We start from the raw sequence: 10,955 nt of genomic DNA, 5'->3' as shown, positions 1-10,955 counted from the left end.
GGAACCAGATTTCCGTAGCCTCAGTGTTGAATTCATAGGCCCCTGACACCTTCCCTTGGCTCTTCAGTAAAGTCAAAGTAGGTCGCAGGGTAACCCAGCCTCTGCTGTGTGTCGGGAACCCTGTCTAAGGAAAGAAGAGCATTTGCCTTTTTTGCCCGGCCGCCAGGAAGCCCACAACTAAATCTCGAAGAAAATGAGGTCACTCTTGATCATCTATTGTGGGCTGGGTCCTTTCACTGGGGTCCAGAGATCTATTTCCCCAGTGCCAGGCACTATTTGAATCAGTTCATAGGAACTTCCTCATTTAATCCTTACAAGACTGTGAGGTAAGCAATATGATGAGCTCCGTTTTACAGATGGGGAAACGGAAGCTGAGGGGCACTGGGTCTTTTCCTCAAGATCACACAGCTGACCTAGGCACACATGCATGAAGAGAGCCTTACTTCAAGCCATTTCTCTTCAGCTAGGCATCGGGGCAGTGGGTGAAAAGGAACAATGTACGGTGCCTCAGGGTCCCCACCCGGTCTCTGGCTCCCACTTCCCTTCATCCCCAGAAGAAAGTTCCAGAAACTCCTACAGAGAAGCTTGCATCAGCACTCTTGTTATCTCGGTGTTTAAATAGGTGACCTTGAGCACCGGCTCTGGCCTGAGACGGGACAAGTCCTTGGCTGACATTGGTGCCTTGACAAAAGAGGTCTTGAGGGATGGCCCAACACTGTCCCAGGTCAGGATGGGGCTGCTGGCCAGCTCTGGGAGCTTCTGCTCAGTCAGAGACACAGGTGGTGAAACAAAATTGTCAGTTCCTCTTCATGGTTTCCTTAATCCACTCCAAGTAGCTGCAGACTTTGGTATAGACACCAGGCTTGGTAGTAGTATCACAGGGGACATCACCCCAGGACACAATGCCCTGTAGGACTCCCCCACAGACCAGGGGTCCCCCAGAGTCACCCTGTGGGAAGAAGGGAAAGTGTGAATGGGAAACGTCTGGATCCAGTGCCCCCATCCCTATCCCAATCACCATTCACAATCCAATCAAAACCCAGTCCAACCCCACCCCATGCAATCCCACCCCAACTCAACTCAATACAACCCAATTTAACCCAAACCAATCCAACCCAACTCCAACCCAACACAAGTCAATACAACTCGGCCAACCCATGTTCAATGCTCCCCATGTAACCCCAACCCCACCCCTGCATCTTCCCCATTCAGAATCACACCAGACCTACGCCCATCCTTACTGCCAACACAACCAATCCCAGTCTTCATGTCTTTCACATCCAAGACAAAATTTACCCTATCCCTCATTCAACGCAACATATTTTCCACCTAAAAACAAACCAGGGGCGCCGGGGTGGCTCAGTTGGTTAAGCATCTGACTCTTAATTTCAGCTCAGGGTCCTGGGATGTAGCCCCGCATAGGGCTCCAGGCTGCCAGCTCCGTACTCAGCAGGGAGTCTGCTCGAGATTCTCTCTCTCCTTCTGCCCCCTCCCCACCTCATATTCTCTCTGTCCCTAAAATAAATAAATACATCTTTAAAAAAAATAAAATCAAACCAAGCCCATTCCTATTCTTTTTTTTTTTTTTTTTTAAGATTTCATTTATTTATTTGAGAGAGAGAGAGAGAGCACGAGCGGAAGGGCAGAGGCAGAGGGAGAAGCAGACGCCCCCGCTGAGCAGGGAGCCCAACGGCCAGCTGGATCCTAGGACCCTGAGACCATGACCTGAGCCAAAGGCAGACGCTTCACCGACTGAGCCACCCAGGCGCCCCAAGCCCATTCCCATTCTTAACTCAAACCCAGGCCATTCCAAACCAACCGCGGCGTCTTCCGCCCCAAACACAACCCAATCCATCTCTAACCTCACCCCCATCCTAACTGCTCTTCCTTCTCCATCCCCAAACCTATCGCCAGCATCTTCTCAGGCTTAAAGCAAGCACAGTCCCACCCCATACGATCTCCCAAACCTGTCCCCCTACCCCATGGCTCTGACCTCGCAGGAGTCCGTGCCTCCGCCTTCTACTCCCGCACACACCATAGAGGCCGTTACGCGCCCTGGGTAGTCCTCGTTACAAGATGTGGCCGGGATCACACTGATGTTGGCACAATGTAGTGTATCTGGGAGACTCACTGGGGAGGACAGTGGACTTGGAGTGAATCCGTATTTTCAGGCCCTTGTCTCCTTCCCCCAAGAGCCCTGGAGAATAGGGACCCTGGAGGCCCGGCACCCAGCGCCGTCCTTTCACGCACCTTGTGACTTTGGGCTCCCTTTGGTCCCAGGCTTGTCATCAGACACGAGGCCCCAGCCGGACACCACGCAGGCCTCGCCGGGTTGGGGGCAACGCGTGGGCAGCGCCACGGGGCGCACTTGCCGGGAGAGGCGCGCGGGCCGGGTTAGACGAAGCATCATGACGTCATGGCGATGGCTGCGCGCTTCGTAGCGCGGGTGCGGGATGATGCGAGCCACGGTCCGCAGCTGCTCCGGGCCGTCGCGCTTGCGCAGATTGTGCTCGCCCAGGCGCACTCTCAGGAAGCTGCGCGGCCAGGTGAGGGCAGGTGAGGGCAGGCGATGACCCGCAAGTGGAGTGTGGGGGAGACAGAAAGATAACGGAGCGGGCGAGCTGGGGTCCCCGCACCCTCTGGAAATCTGGCGATGCCATTACCCTCTGCCCAAGGCTCTGAACCCAACAGATCTAGCCCCTGCCCCTCAGGGACCCAGGAGGTGCACCCACCCGGAACTCAGCCCCCAGGCTCCAGCACTTGCCTGCTCAGAATCCAAGATTCTCAGAGCCCTAGACCCTTGCCTGCATGCCCCCCAGGACTTTGCGCCCTGCCTTCCTACCGGGTTTGGCAGTGGGCGGCAGACAGCACCCAGTGTGCAGAAATGAGGGAAGCGCCGCAGTTGAAGCGTCCACGCTCAAACAGGGCCACTTGCCACGGCTGGGAGTGGGGCTCACACTCCTCCCCTCCCAGCATCTTGTCAGTGTCGTCCCGGGCTGCTGGGAGAGGGGGCAGAGGACAGAGCCCTTTTCCTTGGGTCCTACACCTTGCCGGCACCCTGCCCATACTATGTATTTTTCACTCGTGCCCCCCCCCCCCCCCCCCCCCCCGCCGTCTCTTAAGACGTCCCTGTCCTTGAATTTTCAGCACTGCCTCTCTCTGGCTTTTAGAACTGCTGCTTGTTTTCTCCACAACTGTCCCCTTGCCCTTGGCCCTCACCCATTTACTACAGGATTCTGGGAGAGCAGGGAGGTGGGGAAGGCCCAGAAGTCAAGAAGTCCTCTGAGATTAGGAGTGGAGACCGGGACACTGGATACAGGTCCAGAGAGATGGCCACTTGGAACCAGCCACTCAAGTTCATCTCCAAGCTGTCACAGACATCAGATGGCTGTGGCCACTCGATATGTATGACACAGTCTTGGCTCCAGAGTCTGGACATCTCAGCCAAATGGAGATGTGGCCACCCAAGGTCATGGGCAAACGTAGGCACAACCAGTCTTCCAAACTTAGGAACTGAGGTGCAGAGCACTTTAAGCCGAAATTCACTTGCATATACTTGGGTTCAAGAATCACAGCACAGACATTCGTAGGTGTATAGGAATCTGGACAGTTACAGCATGGGCGTGGGTGTGACACACACACACACATCCACAGACATGATTTACACAAAGAAACTCACATCTAAATTTGCAGTCTCCAGGGGCGCCTGGGTGGCTCAGTGGGTTAAGCGTCTGCCTTGGGCTCAGGTCATGATCCCGGGGTCCTGGGATCGAGCCCGTGTTGGGCTCCTTGCTCAGCGGAGAGCTTGCTTCTCCTTCTCCCTCTGCCTGCTGCTCCCCCTGCTTGTGTGTGCGCTCCCTCTCTCTCTCTCTCTGACAAATAAGTAAATAAATCTCTTAAAAAATAAATTTACAGTCTCTGGCGTGGGTCTGAATATACCAGTCACAGACCTGCGCACTAACCAACAGGGACTGGACAACAAGGTGGGGTTCTTAATAAGGGTACATGGGGAGAGACACACATCTGCACTCAGGCCCCCAAAGACTTGCTCACACACATGAGTCTAAGTAGAGTGGTTAAATCTGGAATGTTAGACTAAAGCCCCTGGGTCCAAACATGTTATCTGTGAGCCTCTGAGCAAATTATTTAATTATTTGACCTCTCTGGGCCTACAACAATGGGATTGTTGTAAGGATTAAATAAGTTTGTGTGTGTGTGTGTCTTTGATGTCTGGCTTATTATAGCTGCTTAATAAAGACTAGTTATTTTAAACAAAGGACACATGGATTTGTTTATGCAGACATACATGTGGATATTTGGGTTTGGGACAAAAATTTAGCCAAAGTAAGTCAGACAGATGACCAGGCTTAGATGAAGATAGTCAAGGTCCACATTGTGATTCGTCTTCAAATCACTGTGTGGGGATTCAGAGTAATAGACATGAACCCAGAGGGCCAACGCTCAGATGTGGACCCACGAGATCAGACCCCAGGGAAACAATGGACACAGGGCTAGGCATCCAAGGTCGAAGACATAGCCAGAGACACAGGACAGGACATATTTTCCTGTCTATAGATGAGCCCCCCGGTCAGTCACTTGGTGTTCAAGGTCACTCACTGAGTTTCACAGAGGGGACCCAGTTCACACACGTGGGCAGCATGTGGACACACAGGGCTTTGAAAACCCGCCACACTCACACACACACACACACACACACACACAAGGACATAAACAGGGATATTTCAAGGTTACAAGACCATGATCTGCTACGGTGCAATGGGGATATGACCCCTGAAGGTCACAGCAAGGCACACAGACACCCACCCTGGGGCAGGAATCGGCACAGCCAGACCAAACGCCCCTCCTCTGCCTTCCAGGGTCAGGAACTGGAACAAGGGCCCTGGCGAGGTTGGGGGAATGCGGATGTGGTGGACAGGGGGCTTAAGAAGGGAAGGGTGGGGTTGTTGTCCTGCAAAGAAGGACAGAGGGTGCAGGCTGAACAGCTGGGCGGCAAGGCTGCCCCTGGCCAGTACCAGCCGGAGGAGCGTGGAGGCCCCCGCTGGGTGCAGCGGGCAGGCGGGAGGCAGGGAGGAGAGAGCACAGAGAAAGCCTGAGGGGAGGCTGGCAGCAGGGGGAGCTTTAAGGGGCCCCCAGAGGCGAGGGTCATGTGGGGGTACAATGAAAGTCAACTTCTCCAGAGTAGAGGTGTCAGGTTACAATTACATTCTCCATGGGTAGTAGCTGAACATGGCCTGGAGTTTTCCTGCCTCCCAGGGTCACCTTGACATAGCGGCCACCCCTCTCCAGCCACCCTCTCCCCTTCCCCCATCAAATGAGGCCAGTGGAGGCCACCCCACAGAGACGTTCTGAGAATTAGGCGAGCTCTGGCATATATCCACGCGAGTGCCTGGCGTATACCCAGGACTCAGCAATGCCAACACGCTCTTACAGGGCAGGACCCTCGACCAAAAACCTTCTAGTGCCTCACCCACAGGACCAGATGGAATCCTCACAGCCTGGGGGGTGTCTGCCATTATCTCCACGGTTCAGCTGGGGATCCCGAGCCACAGAGATGTTAAGTAACCAAACATGGTGAGTTGGAATTCGAGCCTAGAAGTCTGCGGTCTTGGCCTCTTAACACTTGTTTAAGGCTTATTATGAGTTTTAACTACTTTATGCTATTGAAACCTGGCCATTACTGTCATAGGTGGGTCCTGTCCCCTAGAGAAGGCACTCTAGGTAGAGAGAGGTGAAGTAATTTCCTCAAGGTCACACAGCAAGGACCGGGCAGCCCCAGAACTCGAACTCAGGTCTGTGTCACCCCGGGAGCAGCAAGCAGCGCCAGGTGGCATGCGGAGTCTAGGGCAGCCCCAGGCCTCTGACAGTCTCAGGGTAGGGTGAGGACTTGGGGAGGGTGATGGGGGGTTGTGGAAGACTGCAGGGCCAGGATTTGCTCCTGAAGTGGGGGAGGGGCACCATGTTCCCATAGACCCAGACCTGACCTGGGCCCGCCTCACCTGCAGACGTGAGCAGGAAGGAGAAGGTGAGGAGAAGCCACATTGCAGAGCAGGGACGAGGGTTCTGTTGAAGTCTGGGGAGGGGAGAGAGTGAACTGGTGTATGGCTGGACACTTGGGGCTCAACCTGGATCCCTCCAGACACAAACTCATCCCCTCCGCTGCTTGAGAAACTTCTTCCACCATCTTTGTTCCCCCAACCCCAACCCAGACTGCTCTCCCCCCCAACCCAGTTCTCCATCTCCGAGGGTCATGTCCTTCCTCCAGACACCAGAACAGACCCTCAGGTGCCCCCACAGCCTGTCAGGCCCCAGCACCATTCCACTTGCTCCTGGATCTCTCTCCGTGCTCGAGGCTCTGGCTCAGAATACATTCTCCCCCAGACCCTATCCCAGCCTGCTACCTGGCCTCCTGGGTGCCCACCGCTCCCCACCCCTGCCGTCTGTTCTTCCAATCAAGTTCCCACTGCCCCCGCCTACATGGCCCTGCAGGGTCTTTCCACACCCAGAGTTGACCATGTCCTACTCCTGCTCACAGCCCTCATGGATCCCCAGCACCTCCAGAATAAAGTCCTAGTTCCCCAGCCTCACTTTCGAGGGTATTAGTGGTTTTTCCCCTTCCACCAGCCCCTCTGACGGGGTCTCTCATGACCTTGCCCTTCTACACACAGCCGATTCTCCCATTTTCCTTCCTGTGATTTCATGCCTCCATGCCTTTGCTCAAGTGGTTCCTCCTTCCGGGTATGCCATTCCCTTCAGGGTCCACTTCCACCTTGGGGGATCCTCTGACCATCTCCAGTCCATGGTGTCTGCCTCTGGATTCCTGGTGAAGGCTCCAGCTCACGGGAGTTCCCAGCAAGCTTTGGGAATGAATTAAAGCCTTCCCCTCATCTTTAAATTCATAGTTGCCCACCAAGGCTCAGCTCCCACCTCTTCTGGGAGGCCCTGAGACCTAACAGGTATCTTTTCTGGGCCTCCCAGCCCCTGGTGTGTCTCTGTCACATCACAGATCCCCAGGAACGCTCACGTAAGGTCCTCTCTGTGTCCCCAGCACTGCCCAGCCTGGGGCCTGGCACCTGGGACACCTGGGGCAGTTGATCTGAGCTGGGCTGAACCCCTGATAACTCCTGACCTTGTTCTTGGCTCTTATACAAGCGCTTTCGGGGACGTCCTCTTGATTCCCTCCATCCCCCCTCCCCCCCTTCTGTTCCTTCTTGCATCTCCAGGACATTTTCTTGGTTCAGGTCCAACCTGAGACCTCAGTAAAGGACACATGGACCTACGCAGGTGCCCTTGAAACTCAAGTCCCTCAGGGCGGTGCATGTCTGCATCCAGTGTCTCCCCTAGACCAGGGCAGACCTGTGTCTCCCTGAGTATCTCTCAATCCCCCCACCCCCAGCTCTTGTCTCAAAGATCTCACCCCTCCAGATCCTCCAGCTTGATCTGGGGCAGCTTGGATGCCAGAAGAAGGCACCTGAATACCTGAATTTATATGTTCCCGGCCCCACCCGGGTCTAGGGGGTAGGGTGGGGTGGGAGGAGGTTGAGAGTCAGGTTTACAGGCGGGGACGCCTAGGTGGCTAGTGGGGTGGGGGACAAGGCCTAATGAGCATTTATTAGGTTGAAGCTTTTGTCTGAGTCTGTAAGGAAGAATTCTCTGCCAGGGACAGTTCCTCAAGCGAGAGGAGGTAAGAGGGCAAGAGCCCAAAGATCAGAGGAAATCAACAGATAGGACCAGCAGCCTGGAACCTGGAACGTGGAATTTGGGGTCTAGAGTGTAGAAACTGGACTCTAGAGCCATGCTTCTTGTGCCTGGAGTAGGGTTCTGAATCTTTGATTCTGGACCTGGATCTGGACGTCTCAATTCTGTATTCTGAACCTTGGATCTCTGATTTTGGACACTGGATTTTGGATCTGGATCCCCACTTCCTAATTTTGGGTTCTGGATTCAGATCTCTGATTCTGGATCTGGGTGCCTGGGCCTCCTAACTCTGAATCCTGGGTATTGGATTCTGGATCTTGGGTTTTGCACTTTTTGTTGTGGATCTTCAACTCTGGACTCTGAGTTTGGAGGTCTAGAGTCAGGCATTTATGACCTGAAGTATAGACTATGGATTTTGGAGTCCGAATTCTGGAGTTTGAGTCTAGAATCTGGATCCTAGAGTCTGGTCTTTGAGTGACAGGTCTTAGTCTTGGATTCTAGATCCAGGGCCTTTGAATCTAGAGTCCAGACTAGGAGTCTGGAATTTGGTGTTTAGCACCTAGGACTTGAGGTCCTAGGACCCCTTACATCCGCTGTGTGAAGCCTGGGTCCTGGAGCATGAATGTTAGATTTTGAATTTCGAGTTTTGGGGCCTGGATTCTAGAATCTGGGTCTAGACTTTTAAGATTTCATGGATTAGCTTTGGAGTTTTAAATCTGCATTGTGCATTTAAAGGGCCGGACTAGGAGATATGGGCCTGAGTTCCACAAGTCAGAGATTCCTAGAATCTTCTCTGTAGTATGAATTTAGACACTGGGAGACTGGAGTCCTTAATCTGGATCCTGCTGTCTTGATTCTGCATTTTGAAATCTGGATTCTGCTTTCTGGAGATCATTATTAGAATGACTCAAAGCTTTGGGAATTTGAAGTTGTCTTCCAGTGTCTCAGTACCATAAGAGGGCCCTGAGCAATTTTCTAGAGTCTATCCTGGCTTGTTCAACTAATGAGGAGGTACAGAGAGCAGGAGGGACTGACCTCAGATCACCCAGTGAAGGTCAGGACCTATTATAAACATGGTCCTTCTCAGTATCTGGAAAGCCAGATGCAGCCAGGGGTGCATGAACAAGGGCTGACTGTTTAGGGGCTCAGTGGCCAATGCCTATGGGTTCTTGGCCCTTGATTTCCGCACAGATAATATCTGAGAATGATGGCACCTAAGCCACCAGATGTCTTTCAGATATTCCCGAACCACAGACCCTCAGTTATTCCAGAATCTTAGGGTCTCCGTTATTCTAGAATGATAGACCCTCAAAATCTCTAGAATACTAGACCTTCAGAATCTAGAATCTAGTATCTAGAACCTAAGATACCCTGGAAGTCTAGGTCCTCAAACACTTCAGAACCCGAGAGTTTAAAATTGTGTAGAACCACAAACCTCCACATGTTCTAGAACCCTGGATCTTCAGATGTTCTGGAACCCCAGACATTTAGACATTCTGGATTGCCAGGCTAAAAGCTATTCTAGAACTCCTTTGCCCCCTCATCTGGCTACAAATTCGTGCTGACAGTCTCTAGGACTCACAGCGGGCCACAGCTTCAGTCGGACCGTTCCTGTGGTCCTTATTTCATTTATGCTCCTGACAGCCTTGTGAGGTGGTTATCATGGCTTCCTCCTTAATATGGAGAAAACCGAAGCCCAGAGAGGGGCGTCATAGGCATTGGTCACTCAGAGGTGCTGGGGGGAGTATTCTGACTCTTGGAGCACCTGGCTGGCCCGTTTGCCTCAACCCGGGGAGCCACCTCCCTCTGCTGGACCTGGGTGGTGACGAGGGGAAGGAGGTGAACCCCTGGGGGACTCATCAGGAGAGCTTCCCTGGTGCCAGGCTAAGCGCTTTCCATCACGATCGCACGTGTTTCTCCCACGAAATCACGCAGGCAGGTGTTGCAAGCATCCCCATGACACAGACGGGGACACCGACGGATCTCACGCCTAGCTCCGCCCTGGCTCGCAGGCTCACTGGGAGGGCGCCTCGCCCCGCCCCCGACGCGGTGACGTCAGCGCCCCTCCTCCCGCCCACTCGGACCGCGACAGACCTGGGCTATCGATCCACGTCCTCCTGGGCCCCTTTCCAGTTGTCCTTCACCTCCCCAGGCGGCCTGAGTCCCGCCGTCTGCCTTGTCCTCCTCCTGCGAACACTCCCCGAAGCCCGGAGCCTTTCTTTCCTCAGCTCCTGTGGTTCAACCACCAACCACGCAGGTCTCCTTCATCTGACCCTGAACTCCAGCCTCTGGCAGCCACCGGCTCCTGGGCGTCCTCTCACCCCCAGTGTCCTCAGGCCCTTGTCACTCATTATGCCCTCACTCACTTCTCTCTCCCCAAACTCCTCCCCCCATGTTTCCCATCGCAGGGACAGCTCCGCTGTTCACCCAGTCTGCGGTCAGTCCCCCAGGCACTGTCCCCGCCCCTTCCTTTTCCTTATCCCCCTACAGCCCAGCGGTCTCCAGCCCCATCCCTTCTCTCCGTTCCCCTGGCCTGGCTGCCGCTCGGGCATCCTCCTCCGCTCCTAGACCCTCACCTCCAGCCTCCAGTCCTCTGTTTTGTCTCCTCCCACCCACCACCAGGTGGTCTCAGAAGGTCTTTCTACGCTCAGGGTGGAGCCCTTCCCTTCCCTGCTCACAGCCCTTCAGTGATGACCGCAACACCTCAGGACCAGGTCGCTGCCTTCAGCGAGGCATCTGAGGCTGGGATCCTCCCGTCTGAACAAGCCTCATCTTACCGCCTTCCCCAGGGAGACAGTCACCGTGTCCCTCCCACCCTGGAATGGGACTGGACTCCTGGTGCCTGAGGCTCCCCTTCACCCCCACCCCACCCCCTTCAACGTGGGACGACTTGAAGGTGGTGTTTCAGGGAACTGGCTCTGGAGTCAGAGAACCTGGGCTCAGACCCCCCACTTCCCCACTTGCTCCTTTGGGAGCTTCTGGCGTGTCTTCCTTTCTCTGCTTCTGATTCTCATCCTTAAAATCAAATAATCAGAGGATCCCCTCATAGAGTTTTCCAAGGAGTATCTAAGAGCACGTAAGGAGCTAAGGGCACTGTTAATTTCACCCCATTTCACAGGTGAACAGACAGTGGGGAGGGGAGGCCCCCAGTCATTCAAGGTCATCCAGGCTACAGATGTTGTGGGGCGGGGGGGAGAAATGATCCAAGGGCTCTTGTTACCCCTTGGGTGCAAAGCATC

General features: G+C 54.3%; 1 protein-coding gene across 2 annotated transcripts; it reads right to left on the bottom strand.

The window, feature by feature from the left end:
- Positions 1-288: 288 nt before the first annotated feature.
- Positions 289-10,020, bottom strand: KLK15 (kallikrein related peptidase 15). 2 transcript variants are annotated; one of them, XM_057314618.1, is made up of 6 exons: positions 9,811-10,020; positions 6,018-6,091; positions 2,843-2,999; positions 2,251-2,534; positions 1,994-2,130; positions 289-949 (listed from the first exon to the last, which is right to left on the bottom strand). In XM_057314618.1, the coding sequence occupies exons 2-6, from the start codon at positions 6,058-6,060 to the stop codon at positions 797-799; spliced, it is 774 nt and encodes a 257-aa protein (XP_057170601.1). In that variant the 5' UTR covers positions 6,061-6,091; positions 9,811-10,020; the 3' UTR covers positions 289-796. The 2 variants fall into 2 exon arrangements, with proteins under 2 accessions (XP_057170601.1, XP_026344061.1); XM_026488276.4 differs by lacking the exons at positions 6,018-6,091; positions 9,811-10,020 and having other exon boundaries at positions 2,843-3,269.
- Between the last annotated feature and the right edge of the window lie 935 nt (positions 10,021-10,955).

Source organism: Ursus arctos, unplaced genomic scaffold, assembly GCF_023065955.2.
Source record: "Ursus arctos isolate Adak ecotype North America unplaced genomic scaffold, UrsArc2.0 scaffold_19, whole genome shotgun sequence".
Classification (NCBI taxonomy): Eukaryota; Metazoa; Chordata; class Mammalia; order Carnivora; family Ursidae; genus Ursus; species Ursus arctos.
Note: the sequence above shows the minus strand (reverse complement) of the source record. Positions and strands in the feature narration are given on the sequence as shown.